Here is a 17315-nt window from a genome sequence, read left to right as displayed (position 1 = left end):
AAAAAAAAAAAAAAAAAATTAAAAAAAAAGAAAGAATTAGACCACTCAGAATTTCCATTTTCCAGGGGAGAAGTTTCTGTACTCTGAAGCAAGAAAAACACCAAGAAGGCTCTCCTTTGGGGAGGGGACAGCCCATTTACTCTCTTCATACTGGAAGCATCAGGTGTCACCAGTACCTATCCACCAATGACCCACACAATATTCGCACACACCTGAAAAACCGCGGCTGGTGTTCCACATTATTTTCTTCTAAGACCCGTCGCCTTTCTCTCTGTAGCTGTTCAATCCTCTGCTTTTGTATTTCAGCTTCTTCCAAGTTCCCTTCTTCTAGGAACCTGAGGCATTAGGGAAAAAAAGCAACACAAATTCTGAGAAAATACTGTAATCATTACTTCTAGAATTAGGTATCTAAGACTGGATATTCAAAATGCTTCCCTATAGGTAAGAACCCCCCTTCAACCTTTAAAACAGTATTTTGAGGTAGTTAGGGAAGACATCATCATCATCATCATCATTATTATTATTTTAAATGTTTATTTATTTTTGAGAGAGGGACAGAGAGTGAGCAGGGGAGGGGCAGAGAGAAAGTAGGACAGTGGATCCAAAGTGGGTTCTGCACTGACAGCACAGAGCCCGATGTGTGGCTCAAACTCATGAACTGCGAGATCATGACCTGAGCCAAAGTCGGACGCTCAACTGACTGAGCCACACAGGTGGTGAAGATATTATTTTTTGAACTGGTGACATATACATGGCTCAAAAAATCAGATCTATAAAAAGGAATTTGTCCCTTTCATCCCCATCTCTCATCCCACCTGTTTCCTCACCATACCTTTTGCCTGTAGCCTCAGAGTACATCAAACTTTTGAATCTTGCTACTTGATACATTAAGAATTAGTATGTCTATATATTTTTTAAAAATATGCATTTCTTGAGGCACGTAGGTGGCTCAGTCGGTTAAGCATGCAACTCTTGATTTCAGTTCAGGTCATGATCTCACAGTTCGTGAGTTTGAGCCCCACATCGGGCTCCATGCTGACAGTGCAGAGCTTGCTTGGGTTTTTTTTTCTTTTTTTTTTTTTTCTCTCTCTGCCCCTCCCCTGCTTGCTCTCTATTTCTCCCCCCCAAAATAAACTTTTTAAAAAATTTTTGAAAATATGCATTTCTTTCAGTGGGACTAAGCATCTTTTCATATGTTTAAGGGATATCTGCATTTCCTACTTTGTGAACAGTTCATTTTCCTGTGTCTTTTTTTTTTTTTTTTTTTTTAGTGAGTTAATCTTGATTTTTTTTAAAAAAAATTTTTTTTTTCAACGTTTATTTATTTTTGGGACAGAGAGAGACAGAGCATGAACGGGGGAGGAGCAGAGAGAGAGGGAGACACAGAATCAGAAACAGGCTCCAGGCTCCGAGCCATCAGCCCAGAGCCTGACGCGGGGCTCGAACTCACGGACCGCGAGATCGTGACCTGGCTGAAGTCGGACGCTTAACCGACTGCGCCACCCAGGCGCCCCTAATCTTGATTTTTGAAACCAATTCATGAAATGAGTTGAAATATAGATTTCCCAGTTTGTCGTTTGTCTTTTTGACTCTGGGTATAAAAATATTTTTTTACTTTGCCATGAAGAAGTTTGTTTATTTTTTTTTTAAATAAAGTCAAATATATAATTCTCCTGTTTCCTTTCTGGGTTTTGAGTCTTAATTAGGCCGCAGGGCAGAGATAATTATTTCTATTATACAGAATAGGAAACTGAGACTAAGAAAGATGACACAGCTTGTGGCCAGCAAACCTAGAATGAGAAGTTAGGTTTTGTGCACCAAAATAATTTAAATCTGAAGTGTAAAGGAATTGGGTGTTTTTCACTCTTTCAAATACACAGTTACAAGTTCTATATTATTATAGGCAGTAAAACTCTTAAAAATAAACACTTTGGGGGGATATTTCAACAGAAATAAGGCTTTACTGATGAAGAAAGGCCAGGCCACACATAGAATTAAGCTGGGCTCCATATCTTCCATGACATGATTGTTTTCAGTCCTCGTAGACCTCTACTCCTAACGACATTGTCTCTCTCGAGCTCCTCTGATGGCCTGGGAGTTGTTAGTAAGACTCTTTATAAAGAGTTTTACATCTCTGGAGATAAAGATCTTTAAAAAGTCCTTACCTTTGGTCTGGTCTAAAACGAGTGTCAGTAGGTGGTAATAAAGACTTTGACAATGGATCCATTTCATTTAATTCTAGGGCAAACTGTGTGAAGCCATAATATTGCTCATAGCCTTTTGGCATGGGATCTAAAAGAAAAAGAAATCATTCATTTCCAACTTCCTTTCATTTACATTACATTTTAATTCCTTCACCTTTTCATCTCAAACCAGCTATTATTTTTTCTCTCTCAGATCTAAATTCTTCCATTTCTATTAAAATATTCTGGCTAACAAATAGGTGTTGAATGTTCCTCCATAAATCTTTTTCTCTGTAAGTTTTCTTCTACCTACAAGGATAAGACCTCTTTTGTGTGGTCAGATAGGGAATTTATGTAATGCTGTGAAGTTTTTATACTGTGCAAGTTATAAAAATAATTTGTTACAAAAATAAACATGTGAAAAAGAACTCTGGGTCCATGTTTTCCTGACTAACAACACTCTAACTCTGGAGAATCCATTTTTCATTTAAGAAATGTCAAATCCTCCTGGAACTCTGTCTAGTACCTAAAATAGTGTTGAACCCATAGCAAGTGGTCAATGTTATTCTTTTTTCCATTCCTGCCCTTCCTTTTACCAAGTCTTGTCCCTCCATATCTTACACATTTATATTTAAAACTAACTCAGTGGAAGCCGGGAATAGACGTGGGATTATACCGGCAGAAATACTGCCAGCTGGATGTCAAGGGGAGCGAATGAAGTAAGGCTGTTGGACCACTGGCATTTTACAGGATGCTTCCATCAAGTTACCCAGCTGCAAACATGTGTTAACCCTCAAGCAAAGGGAAGAATGAGTGGGAAGGTGATTCAGAGATTATCAGGGCTACCACTGCCACCACAGGCCCAGACGACAAGGCCCAGTGGGGGAAGGATGCCTCCACCCTTCAAAGGATGGGGCCACTGCCACAGTTTCAAGCTGCCAGGCTGCCACCACCCAGAGCCTTGGGCCCTTGCAATGTATCACTGCTACACTGGTAGTGACAAAATGTGTTCTCAGTGGTCTGTGCTCTTGACACAGCTAAGTTGCCTGTATAACAAACACGGCCCATCCTACCCCTTCCTTGTTAAGTAACAGCACACATCCTAATGATTTAAGTCACTATTAGAATGGTTTTGTTTTATTTTGTTTTGTTTTGATCAGCCCAAAGCAATCTCGTGGTGGTATCTCAAAATGATGTTTTATAATATGACCAAGACTTAAAAGATGGACAAACGTCTCAAAAGGTTTTGGGGGACATGTTATGAAGGTTTGGCTTCCCTAGCCCTTTCTCCCCACAGCTGCTCAAGGGCTATTTTTCTAGAATTACAAGAGACATCAGAGTGGTTAATGGTATTGGGTGGATCCGGGAGACCCCTGACTTTTGTAGAAGCCCCAGGTCACTCTTCTTGTCTACTGACAGTTTCCTCTTTATTCATTCTTACTCTAGAATGACTTCCTGTGCTTCACTAACACTCCTTAGTGCCCAAGATAGGCACAGGAGTGATGTGTGTGGCCTGGAAGATTTCCTCAGAGAGAGTGACCATGGATTAAGTGACCAATGGCTTCGTTCCAGGATTAAGAACCCAGGACCTAGCAGGCCAACTGAGGTGTTGTTGAGAAGCATAAGGATGAGGCTGAGATAATGATTACTGAATGAAAGAAGGGCTGGCCGCTCGAATGGAGTTCAAAGGAGGTAGAGGCTAGAGGTACGAGACAGACACTGCTGCCAGCCCGCCTGCGGTTCCTCTGGCCATGTCCCCCACCCCTGGCCCAGAACTGATTAACCCGAATACTAACTTGCTCTCCAGACACAAGTGGACGAGGAGGAGCCCCCACAGTAGATGCTTTCGTGCCATTTCCCGAAGAGCCGATGCACGGCTTTTCCATTCTTGTCAAATACCGTACCTTCAATCTCACGGGCATTAGTGCTCCAGTATTTTGCCTAGGATTCAAATATAAGTTATTTGTTTAGTACTTTGGGGTCAACTTATTACAGATATTAAGAGGAAAAGCAAAGGAAAGAGAAAAAAACCACAAGAATGATTTGCATTAAAAAAAATAATAAAATAAAAAAAAGAATGATTCTGCATTGTATATAGTGTGCTGGTTCTGGGTTCTGGCTTTTTAAACAAATCATGCTTTTAATTACTTCATAGAAATTAACAGCTAACTATTTACAGTGTGCAACTGAACAAGCAACATTTGTGAAAGATACGGGTTTTCTCCCTACTTCTGCTACATGCAACGTCAGAAGGAAAGGCTCAGGTCTCACACTTTGGCCAAATAAAGCGGTTGGCCTCTAAGCCCCTCCTCTGGAATAGCCATTCCCTGGATGTCACTGTGGCTCTGACTACTGCAATTTAAGAGAGAAATAACTTGTATTTTTTTTTTCTAGATGGGAACTAGATAGCTTTTTGTAAACCAAGAAGGAGGCTCCTTAACATTGGTCATAATAAAGCAACCAATTTTCAGTTTCTCCGATTATTTCTCCCCCAAACTAGATTTGTTCCTCCAATCCATTGGAATGTTAGGCAACCCTTATTTACACTGTGGAATGGTCCTGGTCTGAGAGAGCAGCTCAGCTCAGCTCAGCCTTGTGGGTTTTATACAGTACCACAAGGTGGCCAGCAGAGGGTGGTCTAACTCCCTAGAGTTGTGTGGGTTTTTTTTGTTTTTTTTTTTCTTTTTTTAATCTCCCCATTACCTGGCTGCCCCCAAAAAATCTCTAAGAAAGAACGGAAGGCATTACTTCATAAATCAAAACTCCCAGTGCTATTTTCAGCCAAAACAGAATCCATATTTGGAAACCAATAAAGTTGAGTGGCATTTTGGGGCCATATTCTGGTGGTTTGGTTTCCCCCTTCTGTGTCTACGAGGAAGATGGAAGGAAGGACAGAGTACAGCAGCATCACACAGCTGAATCAGAAATGGAAACCTGAGGTCTCTACTCAGGTAATAATGGAGGAAAGTGGCAACAGATACCGTCCAGGCTCTTAAGTGTATTCTGAAGCAGAAGTCCGGTTTTCTACTATAGACATTTGCTGACAAATCCAGTGCTGGCAATACAAGGGGATGCCACAGAGGAAGGGCTGTGCTCCATTGGGAAGGGCCACATCTGCTTTCAGATTCTCTTTCAACACCAGAGGTATGTCCAGTGTGCCAATCCCCTCATTTCTTGTAGCCACAGAAATCTATTCTCTGGCCCTAAGTGTGAGTACTAAGTAGACGGTAGAAATGGGATTCAAGCACATTTCCTTGGGGAAAGTGCTGAGAACCAGGTGGCCTTCACCTGGCTCAGGGTGCTGAGCTATATGAAGTTTTCAAGGCAGAGTCATTTTTATATTACCTCAAACATTACTAGTCTGATTTATAGGATATAATAAAGACCTCCATCTATCTCTCCATAATATCCCCTACAGGCTACAGGTGGTGCAGAGAGGTCCTGCATGAAATGCCACAATTAGAGCCTAATCTCTTGGCTTCTGATTTTGATCTTAATTAAATGCAAATGTTCCTTTAAGGCCATGTTAAGTACATGATAATTTTAAGGGGAAGAGGAATCTAAGGGAATTGAGGCACTTGGAAAGGTAAGCAGACTATTCCACGCTTTTGCCTTTGGCCAATCTGTTCATTTACCCTATGAATGTTCATGAGCCTTTCCAGACATCAGCCTACAGCAGTGAGCAAGATTAGACCAGGCTTTTGCTTCTCCAGAGTCACGGATGGTGAGGCGGGTGTGGGGAACAGAAGATGAAAACACACAAGTAAACCAACAGTGAGCAAGCTAACTATAGATGGGAATAAAAACGTTGAAGAAAATGGGATATGATAGAGACTGACTAACAAGACAGGGCTGATGATGAAGGATCTGTGGAGAAGGGCTCCAAGCAGGAGGAAATGGAGAGAAAGGCCAGTGTGGTCAGAAGGGGAGGAAGGGTTGGTGGAAGCTGAAATTGGAGAGGAATGAGTGTGTGTGTGTGCGCATGTGTGCACATATCCATATACAGGCAGGTATGTGTGCATGTGTGTGTTCATATATGTGCGGCCAGCTGTGTGTGTGCAGGTGTGTGTGTGTGCGTGCATGCACATGTGTTCGCATGTGTGTGTATGTGCCGGTGTGCGTGTGTGTGTGCACGGGTGAACATGGGGGGGTGGGCAGTGCATAGTGCACAGGGCCTTGTGGGCCGTTGTCAGGAGCCAGGCTTTTACTCTAGGAAAGACAGAAGTTGTTGGAGGAAGTCTGGGATATACAGCGTGACTTTTGTTTTTTTCATTCTAGTAAAACATAAATAACAAAATGTACCATTGTGATCATTTGTAAGTGTACAATTCAGTGACGCTAAGCACATTGACTATGTTGTGTAACCATCATCATTTTATATTTCTAGAGCTTTTTCATCTTCCCAAACTGAAACCATGTATCCATGAAACACTAACTGCCATTCCCCAACCCACCAGCCCCGGGCATCACCATTCTACTTTTTGTCTCTATGAATCTGACTGCTCTAGGTACCTCAAAAGTGGAGTCACACAATACCTGTCCTGTGTCTGGCTTATTACACTCAGCGTAATGTCTTCAAGCTTCCTCCATAAGGTAGCATGATGAATTACATTGTGTAAGAGTCCCTCTGGCTGCTGCAGTGAGGACAGACCACAGGGGAGTAAGAGTGGAAGGAGGGAGGCTCGAAGGGGACACAACCCTGGTCCAGGTGAGAGGGGTTGGGAGGGGGGAACACCAGGGATCCCCCGACATTGCTTGCCTGATGGCACAAGGGGGAAGGTGAAAAGTTCCCTGGGATGTCCTGTGCCCGGAGGCCCTGCTCTGCCAAGGCCTGTCTGGCGGTTACCTTTATGAAATTCACTTTGCAGTGGCAGGAGTCATCATTCAGGTTCTTGATGACAATCTCCCCATAGTGCTCAATCCATCTCTGCCCACTTAAGATGTTATGGATGCAAGAGGTCACTTTGTTCCACTCAAAATGATCTCCAAAGCTAAAAAGGAGGAAATGGTGGCATTAACAATTCCCAGAAGAGCCAGCAGCAAATGCAAACAGATATTGCTATTAAAAAAAAAAAAAAAAAAAAAAGTCACATAATGAATTACTCCTTCCTTCATTTCCAGAACCAACTGGGTGCCTAAGCCATGCTGGGCATTCTGACTTCCACTCCCCCAGGAGTCATCCGTGTCACAGAGGGGAGCAGCAGTCAGAGATGGCCACTCTGGAAGCTGACAGGGACTTCACTGGAAGCTGGTGATGTCCTCGAACAACCCACTCTCTCCTTTGACAGAGGAGAAAACTGAGAGCCAGAGGTGACTTGCCGAAAGTCACCAAACTAGAAAACGGAAGAGGCAATGGGGAAGGTGGGGGCATCTTCCACAATCTGCTCTCTACACACATATGCACGTGCATACACACATATGTGTATATATGTGCACACGCATACATATGTATATATGTATATGCAAAGACACATATCTATGTTATAGATAAATCTTTCTTTAAAAATTTTTAATGTTTATTTATTTTTGAGAGAGAGACAGAGCGCAAGCGGGGGAGGGGCAGAGAGAGAGGGAGACAGAATCTGAAGCAGGCTCCAGGCTCTGAGCTGTCAGCACAGAGCCTGGTTGCAGGGTTTGAACTCACAAACCACAAGATCATGACATGAGCGAAAGTCAGACGCTTAACCAACTAAGCCACCCAGGCGCCCCTATTTTATATATAAATCTTACACATATCTTAAATCTTTTTACAATGAGAAAGTATTCAGACTTACAGAGTCATATAATAATTACGAGGATAATGATAATAAGACCAAACACTCACATGGCATATACTATTTGCCAAGTACTCTTTAAAGTGCTTTATGTACATTATTCCTTTAATCTTCATAAGCCCTGCAAAGTAGGTGGTTTATTTCTCGTGTTTTATAGATGAGGGAACTACTGATCAGAAAGATTAAGTAACCTGCCCAAGGATTTGCAATTAATAAGTGGCAGGGTGAGTACACGAGTCCTATTAGCCCAGTCCCGGAGGCCACACTCACAGCCATTTGGCTTTATAAACGAGTACCAATAATCTCTGTAGGATCAAGTCCATATCTTTCTTTAAAGGAATTCTGACAGTGAGGTAGGACAACAATGTTAAGGCAAACCACCATTCTTAATTTTGTTAGACGTGGAAACGAGTTTTAAAAGAGCTTTTGTTCAATGAACTTTGGTTTCCAGGTGGCATTTCCATTTGAAGGAGAGAAAATGTGAGCTTGTCAAAATGAGGTACATTTGAACTTACTGTCAAACCAATGAAAAGGGAAAAAACATATACTCAACACCATGGGGGACAATGGGAGTCCCATTCCTAAGGCTGTATCTTGGCCCTAAATTCTATAAAGTTCCTAAGCACAGAAGAACTTACGCTGGCAGAGTCACGTGGGTGGTGCCAATGGGGACAATTTCCATGGATTTGCCCCAGAATTTGTTTTTCCATCTCACATCTGAAATGAAATACCAATTAGTACATATTTAAAAGGAGAGCCACACAGATCAGAGAATTCTTAGGCTGCATGAATGATCAACCACTATATAGAACCTCTTCATAATAAAATTCATTATTATACAGGATAAGTTTTCATTCAATATATGTACCAATTGAGGATCTGGAACAGAATCAGGGAAATAAATTATAAGGTAAGTTCCTTCCCTTAGAAGAACTCACAGTATGAAAGGGAGACAAAAGTGAAAACAAGTGATGCCCACAAAGAGAGGCACAGGCTGTAACTGAGTATGTTTAAGAAGAAATGGAACCATAGAAGTAGGAATGACCAACATGGGTGGGGAAAAGCATCCGCAGAGGCCTGTCTGCAGGGGGCACTTAGACTGGGCTCTGAAGAATAAGCAGGAGTTCACTAGGCAGGAAAAAAAGCAATAGAAGGCAGAAGGCAGCTTGTTCAAAGGGAGAGAGGTATAAGAGAACATGGTGTGGTTCTGACCCACAGGTCCTGGATTGTTCGGCGAGACGAGCTGAAAGACAGACTGAGTACAAAAACAATGGGCTCTAGAAGCCAGGCTAAGACATCTGGTGTGTATACACTGGGGGAAAATAAGATGTTTGCTTAGACAGAAAACTCATGCGATTAGATACAGACTTTGCAGAGGCAATTGGGACCAATACAGAAAATGGACCAGGAGCACAAAAGATGAGAAGCAAGGTGACAGGTTACAAGGTTGCTGTAATTGCTCCAAGGATAAGTGAGGGCGAAGTGACCTAAGGCTGTAGCAGACAGAGTAGAAGGGAATGATCCCCAAACCAGGAAAGAAGTAGGAATAGAACTAGCTGACAAATTAGATGCCGATTGTGACAGACAGGGAGAATTTGTAGATGGTCTCATAGTTTTCTCATTTGCATAAATGGTGGCACCAACTGGAAGACACAAATGGAAAAAGAACAGAGTAAAAACAGAATATTTAAAAAAAGGAACAGAAAAACAATGGCAGAGAGGGTGATCCCTCTGACTGCTGCATGATAATACACAGACCATAGGGGAGCAAGGTGAAAGGAGGGAGGCTGGTAGGGGGCTGTGGCTATGATGCAGGGGAGTGATAGGCCTGGCAGCAGGCAGCCCTTGGCCACATGATTTCACGTCTATAAAATATTCCTAATAGGCAAATCCATAGAGATAGAAAGTAGGTAAGGGATTGCCTAAGGATGGAAGAGGGTGATGGAAATTAGAAGCTGGGGTGGGGTAGGTACTGGTAGGTAGGTGGGGGTGGTTTCTTTTGGAGTGATGAAACTGTTCTGTCGGTGGGAATGCAAACTGGTGCAGCCGCTCTGGAAAACAGTGTGGAGGTTCCTCAAAAAATTAAAAATAGAACTACCCTACGACCCAGCAATAGCACTACTAGGAATTTACCCAAGGGATACAGGAGTGCTGATGCATAGGGGCACATGAACCCCAATGTTTATAGCAGCGCTTTCAACAATAGCTCAATTATGGAAAGAGCCTAAATGTCCATCAACTATGGATGGATACATACAACGGAATACTACTTGGCAATGAGAAAGAATGAAATCCTGCCATTTGCAGCAACACGAATGGAACTGGAGGGATTATGCTAAGTGAAATAAGTCAGTCAGAGAAAGACAGATACCATATGCTTTCACTCATATGTGGATCCTGAGAAACTTAACAGAAGACCATGGGGGAAGGGAAAGGTGGATAAAGTTACAAATAGAGAAGGAGGGAGGCAAACCATAAGAGACTCTTAAATACAGAGAACAAACTGAGGGTTGATGAGGGTGGGGGAGAGGGGAAAGCGGGTGATAGGTATTAAGGAGGGCACTTGTTAGGATGAGTACTGGGTGTTGTATGGAAGCCAATTGGACAATAAATATTTAAAAATGTTCTAAAATTGATTGTGATGGTAACTGGACAACTTTGTGAATATACTAAAACTCAGTGAATTATACTTTTTAATAGGGGAATTGTATGACATACAAATTTTATCTCAATAAAGTTGTTACCATAAAAAGATAATTGGCTGTTTAAAGCAAAAACAGTAATGTTGTATTGTGGGGTTTATAATGTACGTAAATAAAATGTTATGTTCACAGTAGCACAGAGGTCACAGATTAGAAGGGAAATGGAGGTATACTTTTGTAAGTTTATTACACTACATGTGAAGTGACATATTACTTGAAGATAGACTATATTAAAGATACATAATATAAACCCTAAAGTAACAACTAAAACAATGAAACAGAGGTTTTAGCTAATAAGCCAACAAAGGAGGTATGATGGAATCATAGAAAGTACTCAGTCCCAAAGAAGGCAGAGAAAGAAAACAAGGTGAACAAAGAACAGATGCAACAAACAGAAAACAGATAATAAGAGGCCACATTTAAACCCAACTTCATCAATAATCATAATAAGTGTAACTGGTTTAAACAACCTGATTAAAAGGCAGAGAAATGTCAGATTGGATTAAAAAGCAAGAGGGGCACGTGGGTGGCTCAGTTGGTTCAGCGTCTGACACTTGATCTGGGGTCAGGTCATGATCTCACAGGTTTGTGAGGTCAAGCCCCACATTGGGCTCTGTGTTGATAGCATGGAGGCTACTTAGGGGATTATCTCTCCCTCTCTCTCTCTCCCTCTCTCTCTCTGCCCTTCCCCTGCTCTCTCTCTCTCTCTCTCTCTCAAAATAAATAAAAAAAAAAAATAAAATTTAAAAAAAAAAAAAAAAAAAAAAAAAAGCAAGATTTGGGAGTCATGAGCCTATGGGAATAGGTGGGATTGCCCAGGAAAAGGCTGATGAGAAAGGAGAATGGAGGCTGAAGAGAATACTGTTGTGTAAGGTAAGGGGCACACAGAAACTACTTGGGAGAAAATCCTTCCCATCACATAATACATCACATCATCATCATCATAATATGCTTCCGTGGTCAGTGACTCTTAGCAATTAGGAAGTTAGAGATCTTACAAGAATTCTTCCCAGAGGGTTTCAGTGAAAGTTAGAGAAGTTTCTAATCAAGCTTCAATTCTAAACTTTAATGGCAAAGGTTCCGAAAGGGAACTACAGTAATTGCAACCTAAAGTGATATTGTCTCCAGAGAGAGGAACTGAGTGGCTGGGGATTGGGGTGGAGGGGGGGGATTATTATTGTTATTATTTTTGCAAAATATTCTTTTATATCTTTTAACTTTTATAGGGTTTTTTGAAAAGGCAATGTGGTAACTCAGGTGTTATCACTGTGAGCAGAGAAAAATGCTTTAAAAACTGATGTGTGCTCATTGTTTGAAAATCATTGTTTGAAAACCCAGGATGTTCAAATTCTCCTCCTAAAGTACACTCTGCCTTTTGAATAAATATATAACTTAACAAAATTAATTAATCCATTTAGGAAATATTTTCAGTCTTATTTATTCTTCAGAACAACCCACCCTCCTCCCAAATCCAAAATATAAACTAAATATAGGGACAACAACTCCCCAACTAAAAAAAAGTCAGCAATATAAAATATGATGTTTAGGGGTGCCTGGGTGGCTCAGTCGGTTAAGCGTCCGACTTTAGCTCAGGTCATGATCTCACAGTCTGTGAGTTCGAGCCCCGTGTTAGGCTCTGTGGTGACAGCTCAGAGCCTGGAGCCTGCTTCCAATTCTGTGTCTCCCTCTCTCCCTGTCTCTCCCCTGCTCATGCTCTGTCTCTCTCTGTCTCAAAAATAAATAAAAACATTAAAAAATTTTTTAAATAATAAAATGTGATGTTTAGAAAAAAAATTAAATTTTTCAAAAGCAAAAAGAACCCTGTTGTCTAGACTCTGATAAATGCCTGTAAGTATTTAGTGTCTCTTGAAATACACAAGGCATTTCAAGTGGCTGTGGAATTAGAGAAAAAAGTTACAGGAATAAAATGGTGGTGGCCTAGACATAGATGGAAATTTTTTTTTTAAGGGAACAACTTAAATTATCCTCCTGAATCCTTAATTATGAAGTAGACAAACATCAGTAACTGTTCAGAGATGAAGGCATGAACACCAAGTGGTGTAAATCCATCCGACAAAGCCCACGTCCAGGGCATACTTTTGATCTTAACAAGCACTTGCCATAGTTCCTGATTAAAACAAATCTATAACATTACAAAAAACGATGGAGGCCAAATATATTAGCACATTACCTTGCCAGAAAACAAAATTTCCAGACTCAGCGTGACATGCAGAGATAGGTGGATGGTGGCTGACCTAATGGAAGTAAAATCCAGAAAACAAAAAATTAATTGACTTTCACGTCTCATAAAATCCATTCCTTCACCCTTGGCCTTGAGATGTAACAATGTGCAGTGTCAAAGCGAATGAGTTTAGTTTTCCTTCAACAAGTCTGTCCTCAAGAGGGCGCTCCTGATACACTCAGCCCTGATTTGCTCAAATTCCTCAGGCCTAAGAAGAAATCAGGTGATGGAAGCATCTGGAAGCTATGGGAAAAACAGCCAAAGAGGCAAATGTTGAGGATAAAGAGATGCTTTGGAAAGTGTGAAGCAAAAGCAAGGGCATGCAAGGGCGTCTGTTCATAAACCATATAATCTGACACTGGCTACCAATGTCAAAATCTCTATTAGCTGTTGTGAAAGGACCTGCAAATGTTTTAATTAAGATGTCAGATAATAGATATTTTAGAATGCTGCTTCTGAGCCACACTAAAATGCTCCAGCTCAGATTTTGCTCCTTTGAAAGCTCCGTATCACAAAGCCCAGCCTCTTTCCAAATCACCTAAAAGACTGATTGATCCAAGATAATTTTTTAAAAGAATAATGTTTCTATAAAAGAAAAGAGCCAGGGCGCCTGGGTGGCTCAGTCGGTTAGGCATCTGACTTTGGCCTAGGTCATGAACTCGCAGTTCGTGAGTTCGAGGCCTGCATCAGGCTCTGCGCTGACAACTCAGAGCCTGGGGCCTGCTTCAGATTCTGTGTCTCCTTCTCTCTCTGCCCGTCCCCTGCTCTAACTCTGTCTCTCAAAAAATAAAACAAAGTGTTAAAAAAAAATTTTTTTTTAAAGAGCCAAACAATCACTGAAGAAATGTTAGCCAACTGCTAAGATACACATTTTATTCATTTTCTGTCAAGATAAAAATATCTTCAGTAAATAATGTAATTTTGTTCTAGGAAAGAGAATCCCCTGGAATAGAGACTATGGCACATCCCCCTGTGTTCTGTCACTGGGGTCATTATTTCTGTTTTATTCACTAATGAAGAAGCTAAAGGAAACAGGGCTCCTGAGTTAGATTTCCTTGTTATCTTAGTAACTCCAGGCATGTGAGTGGCGAATGTACCGTTACTAGGATTCAGTACCAGTGAAACCAGAGTTATGCCGACAACAATGTTTCAAAATTTCTGTGACTTAGCTGGTTCTCAGTGAAGTATCTTATACTTAGAGCATCTAGCCTAATACCTTCACATCACACATGAGGAGACCAAACCCAGAGAAACTAAGTAACATTTCCCAAACACATTGAGAGGGAAGAGAGAGAGGTGAAAGGCAGCAGTTTTGGTGCGTATCAGTGGTTTCCAGTGAGGAGGTGACTCCTCTTACCTTGCTCTGGACCCTCAGCTGTAACAAGGAACATGATATGAAAACCACTCATAGGTGCCACTCTGCTGGGTGAGGAACTCAGGGAGAGAGCCGTGCCACATACACATTTAACTGATGGCATTTCAACTGTGCCAGCTTGACCCGATTTCAACAGGGTAGGTATCTTTCAGGTCTCAGTGACCATAAATCCTAGTTCTGATACAAGGAGGGAGATGCAAATTTGCTGTCCCTTGGATGGTTTTAGTTACCACAGACCTCTTAAGAATGTAGCCCCTCTCCAAACAGGCACAACCAAAGACGCTCAACAACACTCATCATCAGGGAAATACAAATCAAAACCACAATGAGATACCATCTCATACCGGTGAGAGTAGCTAAAATCAATAACTCAGGAAACAACAGATGTTGGCGAGGATGTGGAGAAAGGGGAACCTTCTTGCACTGCTGGTGGGAATGCAAACTGGTACAGCTGCTCCAGAAAAGAGAGTGGAGGTTCCTCAAAAAATTAAAAATAGAACTACCCTATGACCCAGCAATTGCACTACTAGGAATTTATCCAAAGGATACAAAAATGCTGGTTTGAAGGGGCACATGCACCCCAATGTTTATAGCAGCGTTATCAATAATAGCCAAAGTATGGAAAGAGCCCAAATGTCCCTCAATGGATGAATGGATAAAGAAGGTGTGGTTATATATATACAATGGAGTACAAGTCAGTATGAAAATGAATGAAATCTTGCCATTTGCAACAATGATAGAACTGGAAGGTATTATGTTAAGTGAAATAAGTCAGTCAGAGAAAGCTATCCCATGATTTTACTCGTTTGTGGAATTTGAGAGACTTAACAGATGATCATAGGGGAAGGGAAGGAAAAATAAGATAAAAATGGAGATGGAGGCAAACCATAAGAGACTCTTAAATACAGAGAACAAACAAAGTTGATGGGGATGAGGGCACTTGTTGGGATGACCACTGGGTTTTATATGTAAGTAATGAATAAAAAAAATGTAGCCTCACTCTGTGCCTATGGGATTTTTCAGGTCAATTTTTACTTCCAGCAGGCTTTAGAAGCCTAACTCCTAAAATGCTCTGCTGGCCTTCATTGTCTTCCTTTTTATTTTTTAATATAATTATTTTTTTAATGTTTATTTATTTTTGAGAGAGAGAGAGAGAGAGAGAGAGAGAGAGAGAGAGAGAGAGGGAGAGAGAGCGCATGAGCAGGGGAGGGGCAGAGAGAGAGGGAGACACAGAATCCGAAGCAGGCTCCAGACTCTGAGCTATCAGTGTAGAGCCTGACTCCGGGCTTGAACCCACAAGCCTTCAGATTATGACCTGAGTCTAAGTTAGATGCTTAACTAACTGAGCCACCCAGGTGCCCCATTGTCTTCTTTTTTAATTGAACTCCTTTGGAGATACTTTTTATCACAAAATGTTGCAAACCCATCCCTCTTTTCTCCCCACTGCCTCCGCACCCCTGCCGACCCCACACCCACTCCGGACTATCAATGAAAGCAGTGGAGTTAATTTTTAAACCTTGGGATCATATAAAACTAAATGAGGCAAGACAACACCCACACCCTACTTCTCCCCTCCCTTCCCCCCGTAGCAGGTGAGGAGCTATGGAATGTTCCCCCTCCCCCATAACGTAGGCATATTTTAAAGTAAATTATTAAAAGGCGATCGTATTTATTCCCACAGAAACAATGTAGTAAAAAATGTAGGATTCACAGTCTTGATCAAGAATTTGGCATTTTGTAGGTGGGGCCAAATGTAAACATTAAAGCAAAATACAGTATATACAAACTATAAACCTCTTCTGTAATAATTTTAAATCCCATAAAACAGGGATAAATACACTGTCCACATGAATTATAAAAGAAGCCCTATCAGTCCATAAAGCATATATATGTCCCATAAAAAGGCAACCTCGACCTTTTAAAACTATTATGTCAGATACATGAATCAGTGCTTCGCAGAATGACTTTACATGGGTTCAAAGGATGTTTCCTGAATGAGTAAATCTCAACATTCACAGTATCAATGATTTTGCTTTTTTTTTTTTTTTCTGGCTTAAAAAGGCCTTTGGGAGTGATTTATTTGGTGCACATTTCTTTTAAGAAGTTTACAAAGCTTCTCAGGAAAATGAAATTGGTGTCTTCGTTTTCTTCGATATATTTCCTCACAACAGGTATTTATTCATGAAACATTTCTGGAACATCTGCCATGTGCTACACTAAGTGTCAGGGAACAAGGGAGCACTTTTGGGGTTCCAAAGATATAGGTCCTAACCAGGCAACATCATCTACTGGCCGAATGGCCTTGAGCAAGTTTTTAAACATCTTGGGCCTGAGTGACCTCATTTGTAAAATAGGGCTAATGCCAGTGACTTTGCAAACAAAAAGAAGACACAATTAACATGTCAGGATCATCCACTGGTATGAAGTGGGCGGAGACTAAATTTTAGCCATTTTTCATGAGTAGTATTTCCACTTAGTTATCATGGTAACCTTGTGTCTTCATTCGCCTTATTTTATAAATTAGGAAACAAAGGACCCATCTAATGCTACACAGTTACTAAGTGACAAGGGGTGGTGCTTTACACCAAGGTCTTCTGATTCCAAATCCAATGCTCTTTGCTTTATGTCCTAGCTGCCTCTCTATGGCTGTTCTCAAGGCTGAGCTCTGGTCACTTCCCAAAGCCTCCGCACACCATTAAGTTCCCATCTTGAGAATATTCAGACAAAGAACCTTTGGAGTCTGACCTTCTATTCTGAGTCTCATTTATTTCTTTGTAAAATGAGGTCTGAGGATCCCTCTGACTTCAAAATGCTCTAAATCTAACATCTATTCCCAATGTCTTCTTCAAATCCCAGCATCAGTGGATGTCAGCCAAATGGAAAAAGATTCTACCAAGGCTTAGACTAACTCAAAGGGCCCATCGAAAGGGGGTAACTCAAGGTTCGTAATTTAATCTTTGTTGATGGCAATCTTTCTAAAATCTACTGGAGTAGAGAATGATGGGCACAATCTAACCTTAGTATGGGATTTGACTGAGT

The 17315-nt window shown here is 41.2% G+C and overlaps 1 protein-coding gene across 6 annotated transcripts in view; it reads right to left on the bottom strand.

Annotated features, from left to right (window-relative positions):
• Positions 1-17315, bottom strand: part of OSBPL3 (oxysterol binding protein like 3) — a 181322-nt gene that overhangs the window by 7413 nt on the left and 156594 nt on the right. For all 6 annotated transcript variants that reach the window (XM_040472413.1, XM_040472414.1, XM_040472412.1 and 3 more), the window contains 6 exons: positions 12851-12914; positions 8596-8674; positions 7030-7174; positions 3980-4124; positions 2166-2292; positions 213-335 (listed from right to left, as the gene is read on the bottom strand). In XM_040472413.1, coding sequence (XP_040328347.1) covers positions 213-335; positions 2166-2292; positions 3980-4124; positions 7030-7174; positions 8596-8674; positions 12851-12914 — 683 coding nt within the window. The remainder of the gene's footprint in view (positions 1-212; positions 336-2165; positions 2293-3979; positions 4125-7029; positions 7175-8595; positions 8675-12850; positions 12915-17315) is intronic.

The sequence above is a fragment of the Herpailurus yagouaroundi genome, unplaced genomic scaffold (assembly GCF_014898765.1).
Source record: "Herpailurus yagouaroundi ecotype Mexico unplaced genomic scaffold, PumYag 100, whole genome shotgun sequence".
Classification (NCBI taxonomy): domain Eukaryota; kingdom Metazoa; phylum Chordata; class Mammalia; order Carnivora; family Felidae; genus Herpailurus; species Herpailurus yagouaroundi.
This window is presented reverse-complemented; position numbering and strand designations above follow the sequence as displayed.